Below are 15,285 nucleotides of genomic sequence, written 5' to 3'. Positions count from 1 at the left end.
CCGCAACATCCCAAACTCCCGTGCTTAAATCATGGTTCCTCTCTCGAAACTGTCCCTAATCTCCGCAGTGTACTTGTTGTAGAAGCGTGCCAGCTTCTGGTTGAACTGCTTGTTCTTCTCGTTGATGTACGTGACGTCGCCATCGTCGCCGTTCTGTGCCATGCGATCCTTCCTCTTCTTCAATCTGTTCTCCTCGGCCCTCCTGAGGTCTTCAACGAGTCGATCAACGGCGGCCTTATCCGGCTTATTTTGCGCAAATGTGGTTGAGTCGGCTGTTGAGTAGAACGACCCGTCCTTGTCCACCGCAATAAGCTCTCCGTCCTCAGTCTCGACAATGTCCAGGCCGCCCGAGGCAGCTGCGCGCTCAATGGCAGCCATCTTGTCCTTTTCGTACTTCTCCATGTCCGGAGCAATATTTCTGAGTTGACGCTTGTACACCTTGTTGCTTTCCGCAGTGTAGTCTTGGAATGCGTTGTTGTCGCGGTGCGCCTCCTTCTTTCGTACGTGCTTGTCCCACTTCTCGCTCTCATCGATCGTCCAGTCCCACGCGCGCTTACGCTCGAAGTCCCCGCCTGCGTCCTCGACGTCGGCCTTTAGCAGCTTGTGAGAGGCGATGGCCTGTTTACGGTGAATAGCCGTGAGCTGGCTTGGGTCTGTCGCAAGGCGTTGCGACTCGAGGGTCGCCTCTTTCAGGTTTTGATCAGAGGAGCTCTTGGCGCGAGCCTTGAGGGCTTTGAAACGCGCCATGCGGTCTTTGGCTTTTGATGCGGCATCCTCTCCTGCTGATTGTGCTGGTGCCGCCGGTTCTGTGGGCGCGGGAGTAGCGTTTGTGCTTGCGCTGGGCTCTGTCGTCTCGGTTTGTTCAGGGGCGGCAGAATTTGTCGGCGCACTGCGGTTGGATTCCTCGTCTGCAGCGGAACCAGAGTTGGTCTTTCTCTTCGTTGATGGAGGCATTGTGATTTTGTTATGTGTGATTGCAGTTGTTGTCGCTTGGAGACGGACGTATGTGGTAGACTGCTCGAAAGTTGCGATATGTAGGTTTGGAGGCCTTGTGATGTAAAGCGGAAGTGGGACATCATTGGGGGACTGGACGGTGATGAAATGCGTCTGAACCGACCTTTCTCCGAAACAAGGACTAGCGCTTCTACAACCACGGCCCCCACCGAGTGTTAACGCGTGTGGCTGGTTACTCAACTTTTGTGGCTGACAGTCGGAAGAATGGATCGACCCACCGCCGCTCCCCCGCAGGATCCATACGGGGAACGGGGGGCATGCGAGAAACATCCGTGGCTGTGCGGCCAGGTGATCCCTGTCGAGAACCGACACCCCTGCGCCGAGACTCCCCTTGCATATCCCATTTCCTCGACGCGCCCCCTCAGTATGCGGCTCCAAGGATCAGACGATTTTTCTGAGCAACCTCGTGCGGCCGCGGATTGCCTCTGAAAAGCGAACGAAGCTTATCCGGATTGAATCGCAACACAACACACAACCATGCGACTGGTGAAAACCGTCGGCGGTGGCCGCAAGACTGCTGCATCTGCTTGTTTTCACACATCCTCGCAGTCTCTGGCGCGGGGAAGGCCATGGGTTCACACCAAGAAGAGGCCAGCAGAACCGCAAATACCTCCCTCATGGAGGCCATTTGAGGTGCCGGAAGTGGTCCTAGACCTTGACAGCTGGGAAAGCGAATACACACGACCATACCAAAAGGCCGAAAGATTGGCCCAGCAAAAGAAGTGGGCAGCAAATCCTCGAGTCGAGGCCGTCTGGAAGCGAATCAAGAAGTTTGAGTATGACCGCCAACGGACAAGCGCCGAGTTCAGCAAACTCAGCGAAGTCGGTTCCCTGCAGGGACACTGGAACGTCACGGACCTCGACATAATGGTTGCTGCTCTGAAAGGGCCCCCCAAACATCGGAACCGCCCAACGGCGAAGCGGACCTATGGAGCTGATGCTGAAGGGGTATTGAGTCTGGTGGCTTTCAAGAACGCAATCCCCCTGAGCGCCTTCCGAGACGACAAGTCGCTATTGAACTGGCTCCTACACAGAAAGCTCAGCGCACCCTCTCCGTCGCTACCAACTCTGCCGCTTTCCCAAGACTATATGCAAAAACTATCACTCGCCATGTATATTCGGCGCTACATCTTGTTCCTGCTTCAGCAAGGCGATGGTGGTTACAGGCTCGTTCGCGAGTGTAACAGACACATCGCAGATGCGTTATCAAGGATTCTCCAAGAGTCCGACAAGTGGCACATTCTCGTGAACTGCTTACCCTTCCTCAACAGCCTCTTCGCCCTTCACCAAAAAAACGGACAACCTCTTGGCGCGCATCTTTGCGGAATCTGTCTAATAATCTCGGCCCACGCGTTCCAGCCGCAAGCAATGGAGAGGTATCTCGAGCACGGCTTAAAGGAAGGCTATTGGGTTGGTGGCTCATTGGCCGTCACGGACGTGAGTACTGCACTTGAGGTGTTGCTACGGCGCTCCTGGGACGGGGAGCCAAAGCATGGAGACTTGTTTTACGGGGCCCATACCCGCCAGGCGACCGCTCACCGGTCAAGTTTGAATGGCCCCAAAGAACGTCTGCGCCATCTTTTGGCAGGGGCAATCGCGAAGAATGGTAGCAGAGCTTCTTTCGAGGCTGTTTTGAGGAACAACCCCCACGATAAGAAGCTGCACCAGTATTACTGGCAGTTAGCATCCAAAGTTGGTCCTCTCCCCGGTCAAGTTGCCAATCAAGGATCAGATGGAGGGATAGAAGGGCCAGACTCGCCAAGATTAACAGCGAGACCGTAAGGGATAGCCCTTTATTGATCAGGCTGTTGTCTGACGAAGTTGCGGGGAGCCCGGACCGAAGCGAGTGTCCCAAGTTGCCGGGTCAGGGCATTAGCATTAGCCAAGCATGGCGTCCGCAGAGACAAGACAACCGTCACACACGCTTTTCGTTGTGCATATCCAAACTAATACACCGAATGCCATCTGAGCTACATATCTTAACCCTTTGCTTTCGTCATTCTGCTTTCTCCAACGTCTTCCCACCGTACATCGCTGCGCTGCTTCCTCTGGTAACCCACCTGTGACGCCGCAACCGTCGTTTGGCCGCCGCCTCCAGCTCAGCCCTGCCACGCGCACTGCCGAATGCAGTTTCGGATGCCATGTGGCTGCTCCAAACTCCATCCCATCAAGTACTTAGCTCGTACCAGCTGAACCGTGCCACGCTAGACCCTTCATTCCATTGGATCCAGCCGGGAGCCCGGCAGAATGACAAGCCTAGCCTGAACGGCCCCTTCCGTCTCTCGTACAACACCTACTACTGGATTCGTGTCGAGCTGGACCGCCCTCGCCATAATCTCTTGGTCTGATGTTGTCTCGCCCTCCTTCTGCATCTTCCGGTCCAGGATAGCGGGTTTCTGTTGCATATCAGCAAGATAGATGCAATCTCACGCCTTTTCCGGTATCTCGGCAGGCGACCGCCTCACCGCAATCCCCTGGAGTGTTTCTCATTCCTTAGCATGGCCATGTTCACGATTCTTGACTTTGGAAGGAAGACTAGATCTTTTTCAGCTCGTAAGGTTTGTATCAAGTTCATAATATCAGCAGCATCAAAGATGATAGTTCCCAGCATTATCGCCACCATCTGAGGCTCCCCTCGGCGCTTCACATTGCACCCAGCTGTTCTCCAGCCCTAGGAGCAGACAAGCAGAGAAACAGAAGTGCCAAAGTAAACCATCTCGATTCGTGGCGCCTCAGGCCTTAGATCAGAGGTCTAGCTCTCTCGTCCGTTCATATTGTTCAGCCTCTGGCCTAAGTCGCGGCGCCTCCCCTCGTCTGGATCCGGTCTGGCTTCGACGCCCCGGATCGGGGAGACTTTGACGATAATGCTTGACGACCTGACTGTCTAAACTCTATTTCCTCCACTTCCTTCCAATCACTTTCTCTCTTTTTGGTAAGCTAACATCTCGTTTGTCCTCCAACAAAATAGCTTCGATCCTCGTAGCCCATGTCCTTGAAGGATTGTTTGTCCTCTTGTCTCCCCACTTCCCCCATCTATTCCTCGCACACAGAGTGATTTAACTTAACATTCCACTCTTCAATTCATACCAGGCGATCTTCTCCTCCTGGTCTGCAAAAAATCCACTTTCTCCCCGAGACATACCAAGCAGGCAGGGTTCCCCATTGACACTCTGCGAATCGGTCGAAATCTGCATCGCTCATCACGGCCTATTCTTCCTGGTCACCCACATTATGCTCAAAAGCTGCTGACTGCCAGCCGAGTACACACCATGAGCCCGTCAGCAGACTGGCTGGGATCGACATCCCGCTCACATGTAGCAGCAGCACTCAGAACAGCTTCATTTTCGACCACCTTGCTTGCCTTTCTTGTCTTATCACTACTCCCATCGCCAACGGCGGCGCAACAGGATCCCGTCGCCAACTTTTGCCGGCGCTTCGGGCACCAAGCCGCCGTCGTCAATAACAAGCTCTTTATTGACGGCGGCCTCATCAACTGGAACCCCATCGGATCGTTTCCCAATAACTACACGAGTACGTCGTGTCTTCGCTTTTTAATTTCCAATCTATATCCCCCTCATAAGTTTTCTCTTGCTGGGAACAAGAAGCTGGCCAGCCGAGTTCTCGCTAACATCTTACCAAGACACATGGCTCCTTTACCAGGACCTCTCTACGGTGGCCTCCTCGGGCATGCCCCCCCTGTATGCAAACCTCTCCAAAAACGGCTCCATCCCCAACGTCGCCGGCGGCGCCCTCTGGTCCGACGATATCAATAAGCGCCTGTATCTCTTTGGCGGCGAGCACACTCTTGGGGAACCTCCCATGCCATTTAATCTCTACGGCTACGACGTCCTGAACAACCAATGGGACTCCTTCGGCCCGTCCCGTACGGGGGCATCCATCTCCAAAGTAAGCTACGGCGCCGGGGTATCCGTAGACACTCGCGGCGAGGCGTACTACTTCGGCGGATGGCTGAGCAACGCCTCCGTGCCGGGATGGGGTACCGGCCCACCTGTGGCCACGACGGGGTTGGTGAAATATACCATGGACACTAACACCTTTGCCAACAATACAGGGTGCGTAGAGTAAACACGTAGACGCAATCCGTAGCCGAAACTGACAATCTCGTAGCCCGGACGACATACGGCGCGCCGAGGGCAGTCTGCATTACATCCCCGCGGGCGAGGGCGGAATGCTGGTTTACTTCGGGGGTATCCAGGATCCGTCGGCCAACGGCACGGTGACAGGCCAGCCGATGAACCAGATCTTCATCTACGACCTGCTCAGCAGCAAATGGTACACGCAGAAAGCCACGGGCGATGTTCCCGGGATGCGGCGGCGGTTCTGCGCGGACGTAACCTGGGCCCTGGACCAGTCGTCCTACAACATGTGAGTGTGACGCTCTCCGGACAACCCGCCCAGCAGAGCTCGCGTTTGCTAACACGCCTCGCGCCAAGATACATGTATGGCGGCGCCAACATCCCCGGCGTCCTCGGGGGAGGTTACGATGACCTTTACGTGCTCACGATCCCGACCTTCACCTGGGTGAAGATGTTCCCCGTCGGCCGCAACGGGTCTGGGGATTACCCCCATCACTCGCTCACCTGCAACATGGTTCCCGGGCGCGCGCAGATGATCATCTCCGGGGGCCAGTTCCCGCTCACGCAGGACTGCGACTCGCCCACCCAGTGGGGAACCCACAACGCCGACCTCGGGAAGCAGAACGCCAACAAAGGCGTCTGGGACCTGTACAAGCCAAACAAGACGACGTACGCCGTGCCGGACGAGGTGATCGCCGTCGTGGGCGGGGACGGCCACGGGGGCGCGACGAGAACCGCACCCGCAAACGGCTTCGATCACACCGACGTGAGCGTGCTGGTCACCCTCAAAGCCGACGTCGCCGCGCGCAAGCCGACGAGGGCCGTTGACGGTCCCAGCGCGGCCTCGGACGCTCCGAGGAGGAGGCTATCGACGGGCGCCATCGTCGGCATCGCCGTCGGGGCTGCCGTCCTGTTCGCGGCGCTCGGCTTGGGATGTTATATCCTGGGCCGCAAGCGCTACCGGGAACGGTACCACAGCACGGCATCGGCGCCGGGGCCGGACCGGTCGTACCACGTACCGAGCATGTCCGAGGCGCGCTCCCCGCAAACGGCGCACCTCAGCCTCAGCCCCGCGGCGTCGCCGTACTCGCCGCCGTACGGGAACTCGCCCTTCCAGCCGCCGTCCCCTCAATCCCCGCACCCGCAGTCCGCGCACCCGCAGTCCCCGCATGGCGTGCCGGCGCACATGGGCCTGCCGGCGGAGCTGGCATCCGGGTCGGCAACGCCAGCCGGGTTGGCGGGGACGCCGGCATTGACGGGCGTCTCATCCGCGGGTTCCTACCCGCCGCAGCAGGCGTACTTCTCCGAGACGGCGACGCTGCTGAATCAGCCCCAGTTCGACGCCCAGGGCAACATGTGGGTGCCGCAGGTGAGCATGGTGCAGGTGGCCCAGGGGGTGACCCCGCCCCTGCCCGCATACGTGCCGGCGGGGACCGATCAGAAGACCCCGCAGCCGGCGGTGGCCGAGCTGCACTCGGAGCCGCAGGAGCTAAGCGCGGAGCGGGACGACCCCGCGGAGCCGAGCACGCAACACAAGACGTACTACAACAACTAGCGTGGAGGGCGGCAGCGGCAGGTCGCGGGTGTGTAGTCTACCGGTAGAAGTCCAGGGCAAATAAAGATGAAACATGATTAATGCAGTGGATCGGAGGAGAGAGATGCCTGGTTACGGCGGCGAAAAGTCTACAAAGGTGAATGTGCGGCGCATGTGATCGAGCGGACTGCGCTTCCGGCGTCCATGCCCCGAGATATCTCCTGGACCCCTAACGCTTCCCACATGTTCTCTGGATGCGGAGAGGGGGTGGAACACCCGGGGTCGGGTCAGGGTTCGGTACAGGATGGGTGGACTCGAGCCATCAGGGTTTGAGGTCATCAGGGTCGACAATGACGGAATAATGGCCAAGAAGCCGATCTCTCTGTGAGTTACCATCAGACGCTGGATGGCGTCAGTCCGTCCATCCATGTCGACGGCGGCAGAGAGAAGCCCCCGTCTCGTCAATTCCGCGTCACATAAGTGTAATATAATGCAGGCAGAGAGTTGGTCACAGCAGCGGCCGCAGCAGCGGCCGCAGCGTCGAATGTAATAGTTAAACAAACAAGACAACCAACCAGTCCCGCCCCCAAACCAACGTCGAGACGAGGCCGAGGCCGCGTGTGACAGAGACAAAAGTGGCGCCGGTCCGCCCAAGGCCATACGACCTTTTAACCAGTGATTCTTTCCGATGAAACGACTGAGGTTCGTTTCGTCCATCGTACCTCCGCCCGCATCAGCCACCGCGCTCGCCTCCCGCACACGGCAGCTCCGCCTGCGCCGGGATGCCTGATGCGAGAGTCCCGGCGGCGCGTTGCGTCTTCTCGCACGCCTCGCCATTGCAAGGCGCCTGCATGGTAGGTACAATGGGGGATGGCTGTGGCTTTCAGCCAATGCTCAACGGCAGCGACGCCAACAGGGGGGAGGACGAGGTGGGATTTGGTTACTTTCTTTTTTCCCCCGCAGCGGTGAAGGCATTGTCCTTCCTCCCATGCGGCCACCGGAGAGACAGATCCTCGGTCCGGGTAGCCCTCGGCGCCGATGTTTTCCGTCACATCCAGGACAACCTGGGGTTAAGGTTGGAGAGGGAGGAAGGGACGAATTCCCATCTCTCCCCCCCTCCCCCTTCAGAAAACCCGATATCGCTCCTGGCGGGACGGCGCCGATCTTCGCAGCCGCCCTCCCCCCCTCGACAGCGATAACGGACCGCTCTGCTGGACTGCAGGAGCAGTGCATCACGTTACTATACCCAAAGGAACCAAAGTCCGTCCCGTGGCCGGTGATCTAGGCCCCCCCTTTTTCGTCCTTTTTTTCTTTTTTAGTGTAATTGCTCAATGAGCCTACAGTCCGTCGGGTGCTGGATTCCGGCGGGAAAAGTGAACCGGGAGGTTTTCAGAATATTCCCCGGCAGGGATGCTGCTCCCTCCCCCCCCCGGCGCGCCCCGCCCGCCCGCCGTCTGGGGGGCAGCCGCTGGAGTTAAGGTAGGTAGCTATGTCAGCCGCGCGCACAGGGTGGGGGCGGAAGGGCACACGGGGGCGAGATGGGATTGACACGGGCCTCGGACTCATCACCGTTGGTCACAAAGGAAGGATGGATGGACTTCAGGTTCTAAAGCCCACAGTTGCGAGGCACGACAATCCTTTTTTCCCCCTTCTTCTTCCGTAACCCCCCGTATTCTACCCCATTCAATTTTTTCTTCTTCTTATCCTTTCCTTTTCGTAATAGTCTAAATCACTCCGTATCTATTTTGGCACCAATTTTGATATTAATCTCCGATTCGCGGTTTTCTCCGGGATCTACAGCCAAGGGAGGGGGGAGAGGGCACTGCCAGCCCCAAAACTCTGCAGGAACGTCTCTGAAGAGGTGAAAGACGACTGAATCACGGCAGTTCGTTGGGAGGGGGGACGACACTTATCCCCTCCCCCCTCTCATTCGCCAATCCGTTGCCGTTGGCAGAGTTGAAGCCATCTCACGCGGCTGCTTTCGGCAAATCGACGGATTCGGCCACGGCAGAGGGAGAGAGAGGCATTCCCCCTCCCCACAAAATAGGAAAACAATGAACAAGAGTGAAAATAAGACAATAAAACCAAGATCCCAAGAAGCTCCTCACCCACCCCACCTCGGCCGAGTAGCGGGCGGCGGAACCATCTCTTTTGGCTCGCGCGCCGGCCCATTCGCCACCCGGGGGGGGGGGCTTCAACAAGACGGGCCTATTTGCGGGTGAGGTGGGCGGGAAGGCCCAGCCGGCTGGGCAACCCACGCAGCCACGTCAACTCCCTCCCCGTCAGCCGCAAGCGTACGTCGCGGGGCGCGGAACGCAGGTTGGCGAGGAGCCGCAAGCATAAGGCGCGGGCGCCATGTATGTCAGTTGGGCAGGCCCAGCCGTGCTCGCGACCCTTTGGGAGGAGTCGCATCGGGCCCTAGGGTGGCCAAGGGAGCTCCCTAGGCCTCCCCGCGGGCCCGTGGCCAAGGAGAGCAGAGTCTTCGACGGCCGTTGGAGGATACGGAAAAGACATCTCCCGTCCCTTTGAATGGCCGCTTTGGGGCTGCTGGCCAGAGGATCCTCGTCCTCTCCCCCGTATTCATCTCGTGCCTAGTTGTGTCGAGACAGTAGGGGACGTCACATCAACCGCAACTTCTCTTGCCTCTTCCGGCAACTACCTTGGCAGTTAGCCCGCAAGCCAATCCCGCGAGACACTTGAAGAATTTTGACTCGCCACGACGTGGGCCGGCGGCGTGAAGCGTCAAAGGTTGTCCAGTAGTCCGAATGCTTGCTCGTAGAACGTTGCAAGCGGTCCCTATGCCAGTGAGGTCGTGAGCATACGACCAAGTAGTATAATAAGTAAATGGGTGCCCGAATGCGAATGAAACAGTGAACAAGATGTATTAACTCTCTCTCCTCCCTCTCACTCCCCTTCTCTCAGCATTCTTCGCCATCCCCAACCACGGAATTCTTTAAAGACCAAAGAAGAAAAACCACTCCCAGAGGCCTTTGCAGTCCGCGTCACCATGCGCCTCCCACTCCTCCTGGCCGCTCTCCTGGCCGCCTGCGCATCAGCAGCCCCGGCACCACTCCCGCAGCGGTCGGCAAAAATCAAATCAGCAAATGGCCCGTACAAGCTCGAGGGCTACTCGTTCGCCAAACGATCGTACTGGGACTTCAGCAAGCTGGCAAACGGCGCGGCCCTCCCCGCCGGCCTGCACGCCAGCGACTACACCGTCGATAACTCATACGTCTTCGTGCCCTCCAACGTGTACATCTCAGGCGGCTACCTCACCATGAAGGTCCCCGGTGGTCAGAAGGCGAAGCCGTACAGGGCGGGCGAGGTCACCACGACGTTGTCGAACATCAGGGCCGCCTCTGTCCGGACAGTTGCGATATTGACCGAGAACCCTGGGGTCTGCAATGGTAAAGCTCTCTCACCCTACCCGTTCTCTTCTGGCTGTCTGTGACCCGACATAAGCTAACGGCAAGCCCAGGCATGTTCTTCTATCATGATGACACCCAGGAGACGGACATCGAGTGGCTGTCGGACCAAAACTCTGAGAGCAACGCCGGAACCCGCAAGGTGTGGTTCGCAACCCAGGCCACAAGCGGCAATCAGAAGAAGGCATTCAAGGCCGTTGCGCCGCCGTCCAAGGCGACGTCGACTGAGCACGAATACCGCCTAGACTGGTTCCCCGGCCTCGCCCGCTTCTACATCGACGGCGTCAAGGTTTGGGAGACGACCAAAACCGTACCGACCGTACCCGGGGCCTGGGTTTTCAACAACTGGGCGGACGGAGACAAAGGGTGGAGTGTCGGGCCACCCGCAAAGGATGCGATCTTCAAAATCAAGGAAATCGACATGTACTACAACACGTCCTGAGGAGGAAGGGAACAGGGGGCAACTTTCCCCGGTACGGCGTTTGTGGTTGATTGGACATATCAATGAACGAGGAAGAGACGAGGAAGAGACGAGGAAAAGAAATTGTGACATATGGAGTAAAGGAAACGTAAAATGATGACAAGGGGGAAGGAATCTTTCTGGACGAAAAAAAGGCAACATGCTAATGAGGAATCGGGTATACCTAACGAAGCTAACGACATGTTAATGGAGACAAGTACATATCAAAATGAGAAAAGAATGGACCGTTGGAGAGAACTGAGAAACAACGTCCGACCGAGCTGCCACATGGGAAGCGGATGGGCAACGTGGTGGGAGGGCAACGGTTTGCCGCAGGTGACACCCCTGGCAGCGGACAACGAACTCCGCTCGTGAACTTTGCCTGCTACTGACTGCATCGATATGTATGGGACCCGGCGTAGACGGCAAAGAGTCCGATGCATGCAGGCAAAACATGGGGCCGGCTCTCAGCCAAGCCAAACGCAATCAGAAAGGAAAGGATAATGAGAAAGAAAAGAAAAAAACCGCTCTTTTGCGAAAAGCCGATGTCAAGACTTTGAACAATCAGGGTCCCCACGATCCTACGATATGGATGGACCCCGGATGTATGAAAAAGGTTAGCGGTTGGTGATCGCCCCCCTCCCATGCGAGGACATGGGCTGATGCGACGAGCCTGTTGCAGTTGGGTTCGTCCGCTCCCGCGTGCTCCATAGATAAGACGCCGTCGTTCCTGCGAACCAGAGATCGTATATTCGCCCACGCTGCCCACGCTGCCCCCGCGGTTTGGCCTTTGCCCGAAGACATTCCGAACCGCTCGGCCACATTGCCTGCGGACCGTACGGACCGTCAAGCTTTAAAAGTGGAAAAAATAATGAAGAAAAATTCTCACTTGGCCTGGACAAGGCAATAATCCCCGTGCTGGACATTGCAGCGTTGGTGGCATGTCCGGTGGTCGGTGGTCGTGTGGTCTGCCTTTCCCGTTGGTTTGCATGCCCGCCCTCTGCCCCTCTTATTCGACGATGTTAATTTACAGGCCGCCTGGCCCAGGGGGCTTTGGCGGGGGGAACCAGCTTTGAGACAGGCAGACGCGACTGCGGCTCACCAAGCTGTGAGAGGTTCAAATGTCGTTATCTTGCATGAGCTCCCCGGCCAAGGCCGCGTTTGAAGGGCCTAGACGCCTGTCGCGGAGTAAACCCCGCCCGCGCGTGGGCTGGCAATCCCGAGAGTATCCGACTAGGCTGTTGGTTCTTGGGCGTACTCGGGCAGGAGCGTGGGATGGGATACGGAGGCCATTGGGCCCAGGCCGGGTGGTTCTCTGGTTGCGAAGCAGAGATTTTTGTCGACTTTTCCCTCGCCCTGCGGCCCTCAGTGCTATGTAGTAAGCGAGCAGGCAAATATCGTGTAAGCCCCGTACCATGGCCAATTACATGCTCCGCCAATGGACCGCGGACCAGGCCGTAGCTGGAAATGGACTGGTCTCCTCGGTGTGCCTGTGCCCCGTTGCTGAGAGGCATCGCAGTCAGCCCGTCAAGGTGACTGATTGCAAGGTGAGGAGGAAAGACTTGTCATCAGTTGCGTATTCCTCAGCTCCTCTCAATTTGGGGCCGGGGGGCGCTTGCGGCTAGGTGTCGCGCAGCCTGGAGTAGGGGTAGTCGGCATACCCGGTTAAGCCAGAAACCTTCCCCCCCAAAAGCAAGAACGGGAAGCAAGAACGGGATGGTGTTCGTGACGAGCCGAAGGGTGTCGCAGGCGTGGGACGAGAGCCTATGGCGTGCATGCTGGATACTGCCATCATGGACAGAAGAGGCATGCCGGACGGCATGTCATTTGTGACGTGGGTGGGCAATTAGTTGTGCATCTCGTCTCTCTCTCCAATGTGGAATCAGAGCAGATTCCTCCGGGGGTCAAGATTGGGTGCATCAACGTAACCCTCCCTTGCCAAGCCGGTGGGAAATAGAACAGACTTTGGATACGTCAACTGTAGTTGCGTTGCGACGGCGAGACCCCCACGCGGAGTGAAGGTTGATTGATTGAGTTGCATGCGCAGGCCAGCCAGGTGTCGCCGTGCAACTAAAGGTTGAGAGCCCGTCCATGCAGGGAGGTTGTAAGCAGCAGGAGAGGCAGGCCCGGCGCGCAAACGTCCCTCGACCATATTGACCCTCCATCCTATGAACGTGACGAAAGAGCCAATGGCGGGGATTCAATAGTCTCAGTGGATGGCGAGTTGGTGGTGTTGATGCAGCCTTCCTCGAATAACGTCGTGGCAATATGCGTTGACGGCTGCGAGAGGCAAAGTGGCAGCGACGCGTGATTGCAAGGCAGGAGCTGGCCCGCAGTGTGCCTGCGAGTTGCAGGCAACTCAATTGGGTATCTGAGCACGTCGACAACGGCTTTGCAAATGGCGACTTGCGAGTCGTTTCCGACAGAGTTTATGGTAGGTGGCTCAAAGGGGCGCCCGACAACTTTGTCTCTGCTGGAGCAACCAACAGCAACGGGCCACGCCTGCCTGCCTCTTGAGCCCATCAGGGCCGAGAGGCGCGGGTGCATAACGTCGTATCTTGCGCCTAGTTGAAGGCATGCTGCTCGCTTGAAATGTGACGGGATGCCGGGCGACGATGGCGTGCAATTGGACGCTGGAAGAACTGAGAGAGAGAGAGAGAGCGAGAGAGAGACGGAGAGACAGAGACACACACATGCACACAGAGAAAGAGAGAGAGAGAGAGAGCGGCAGTTGCGCTCAACATCACACCATACCCCGCACCGAGAAGTGATACGATTAGCATCGGCCGAGCACAGCAATTGATCAACACACTCAACGGCGTCCGTTTTGATATCTGACCCGGTCGGTCCATCATTCACTGTTTCGGTGTCACGCAGGAGACAGACACCCAGACGTGAGTCGGGCCTGGGGCCGCCGCCGGGGGATCGCCCTCTAGTTGCTGGCCATCAGTCGGGGGTCTGCTTAGTCAACGGCGGTGCACGCTAGTACGTAGTATGCATGACCATGTTTTGATGTGTGGACTGGACTGCTTGACTTTGTTTGTACCGCTCTGCCCAGCTGCTTATGTCAATGGGCGAGGGGGACGGCGGCTTTGACGGATGTGCTTCTGGCGGGGCCAGTTGTGATTACTGTGGGTTGGCGGTGACGGTTCCTGTTGCAGAGGGACGGGCTGGACGCGGCGGCGGATGGGTTGGCGACAGGATGTTGCGTTCCATTGTCTCCATAGCCGTGACAGCAACAGTCTCTGACGGGGTTGCAGCGTTGAACCGCCGGGTCCTCTTGGGGCCGCGACTGATGGCACGAGAAAACTTACGACACATCCAGAGAGCAGAGAGGCTAGAGCCCCAGGGCAGCAAGTATTACTGGGCCGAGTACCACTACACTATGTAGGGGCACCAACCGCGGCATGGCCCATAATACCCCATGTGCTTTGCTTGTTACACTTGTCCACAAGGTCGCCGATTTTGGGTAACTTGGCACGCACTCGGGGACGGGCAAGGGGGGTTGCAGAGGGAGAGAGAGAGAAAAAAGTTTCCGCCGGCCTGTCTCTCCGATGGTTGGATCGCCCCGCTCGGCAAGGGAGGGAGGCAGAAACGTGCATCAATACTGTGCGACTGGGGGCCAAATGGAAGAATAAGTCGAGGATTCATTCCTCTGGCCAGCCGAGACGGAAACACGTGTTCTGCGACGGAGGGCATCGTTCATGTCGGTTCCGTCTCAACGTGGATGAAGCAACAGCTGTGGTAGGTGGTTGTTAGCATACCTTGACTAAAACAAAAGCCGGCAAAGCAAGGGTAGCTAGCAATGTACAAGACGGCACGGTGCGGTTCCCAGCTAGGTAGTACCGGTATAACTGCCTACAGGTGAAGAGACTGAAGCCCTTGGCCCCCCGGCAGAACAGAAACGGAACCGGGAGAGAGGGAAACAAGCGGAGACGTTCATGGGACAGCTGTGGCCGTGCTGGGCTGTGTCATCCTTCCATCCTGCGGTCCGCCGTTCACTTCCTCATGAGGATTTAAGTTTTTTCGCAGCACCGTCCCCGGCGCAGATGGATGTCCATCCAAGCTGGAAAATTTACCCCCTTTCCACAAATTATTATCTGGCCTGTTGGGGGTTGACCGTGTGCTGTTCCTGAAAAAAACGGAGCCTAGTGTCTTGCGGCGGGCGGACGGCTGGCCGGAGAGGTCCACGGATCCACGGGGGTGTCTCCACGGGTCGCAGGACCTGAGGTGGGTGGAAACATGGAACAGGCCACCGGACCGCCCAAGCTCGCAGCGCCGTTCGGGAGCATGACGCCCCCAGGGGACTCAGGGCCTTCAGCTTCTCCCTTTTTCGTGTGGGGTCGCCCCAACCGGCCTTCCGGTGGCTTCTCTGCCACTGGCTGTTCTGGGGGAAGTGGCACTCTGTACGGATACTGCTGGGCATAGACAGAGAGGCCCAGTCCCCCAAACGCTGACTTGTCGGTGGAGTTTGTTTCGAACTTTGTATGGATTTTTCTTGTCTTGCTGAAATTTTCCCTTTTTTCTTTTTTGGCGCTCCCAGGGTCCATTCGTGGAGAAACGTGCTCACGGTAGTGGATGAGGTGATGTGAGAAAGTATTGTGAATCACAAATACTGGGACCTCCGTAGCAGCCGCGGACAGTATGTAGAAACCAGACGCCGACGCCGCCGCCGAGTTACCATTGACCTGGGACCCTCGTGTGCGTTCCACTCCAACCGACTCGGCAAGGCTTGACAGAGTGCATTGGGGTCGA

The 15,285-nt window shown here is 57.6% G+C and overlaps 6 protein-coding genes across 6 annotated transcripts; 5 read left to right on the top strand and 1 right to left on the bottom strand.

Moving 5' to 3' along the window:
* Positions 1-24: 24 nt before the first annotated feature.
* Positions 25-954, bottom strand: EsH8_IV_000961 (SYF2 splicing factor-domain-containing protein; the record flags this gene model as incomplete). The annotated part of the gene is made up of 1 exon (XM_083265851.1): positions 25-954. The coding sequence occupies one exon, from the start codon at positions 952-954 to the stop codon at positions 25-27; it is 930 nt and encodes a 309-aa protein (XP_083124746.1).
* Positions 955-1,491: 537 nt separating this feature from the next.
* EsH8_IV_000960 (uncharacterized protein) lies at positions 1,492-2,796 on the top strand (the record flags this gene model as incomplete). Its single annotated transcript, XM_083265850.1, has 1 exon — positions 1,492-2,796. One exon carries the CDS (start codon positions 1,492-1,494, stop codon positions 2,794-2,796), a length of 1,305 nt encoding a protein of 434 aa, XP_083124745.1.
* Positions 2,797-4,283: 1,487 nt separating this feature from the next.
* On the top strand, positions 4,284-5,404 carry EsH8_IV_000959 (uncharacterized protein; the record flags this gene model as incomplete). Its single annotated transcript, XM_083265849.1, has 3 exons — positions 4,284-4,545; positions 4,655-5,087; positions 5,143-5,404. The coding sequence occupies 3 exons, from the start codon at positions 4,284-4,286 to the stop codon at positions 5,402-5,404; spliced, it is 957 nt and encodes a 318-aa protein (XP_083124744.1).
* A 68-nt stretch (positions 5,405-5,472) lies between these two features.
* EsH8_IV_000958 (uncharacterized protein) lies at positions 5,473-6,666 on the top strand (the record flags this gene model as incomplete). The annotated part of the gene is made up of 1 exon (XM_083265848.1): positions 5,473-6,666. One exon carries the CDS (start codon positions 5,473-5,475, stop codon positions 6,664-6,666), a length of 1,194 nt encoding a protein of 397 aa, XP_083124743.1.
* Positions 6,667-9,652: 2,986 nt separating this feature from the next.
* EsH8_IV_000957 (uncharacterized protein) lies at positions 9,653-10,096 on the top strand (the record flags this gene model as incomplete). Its single annotated transcript, XM_083265847.1, has 1 exon — positions 9,653-10,096. One exon carries the CDS (start codon positions 9,653-9,655, stop codon positions 10,094-10,096), a length of 444 nt encoding a protein of 147 aa, XP_083124742.1.
* Positions 10,097-10,125: 29 nt separating this feature from the next.
* On the top strand, positions 10,126-10,512 carry EsH8_IV_000956 (glycoside hydrolase family 16 protein; the record flags this gene model as incomplete). The annotated part of the gene is made up of 1 exon (XM_083265846.1): positions 10,126-10,512. The coding sequence occupies one exon, from the start codon at positions 10,126-10,128 to the stop codon at positions 10,510-10,512; it is 387 nt and encodes a 128-aa protein (XP_083124741.1).
* Between the last annotated feature and the right edge of the window lie 4,773 nt (positions 10,513-15,285).

This window comes from Colletotrichum jinshuiense, chromosome 4 (assembly GCF_051148585.1).
Source record: "Colletotrichum jinshuiense chromosome 4, complete sequence".
Lineage (NCBI taxonomy): Eukaryota > Fungi > Ascomycota > Sordariomycetes > Glomerellales > Glomerellaceae > Colletotrichum > Colletotrichum jinshuiense.
This window is presented reverse-complemented; position numbering and strand designations above follow the sequence as displayed.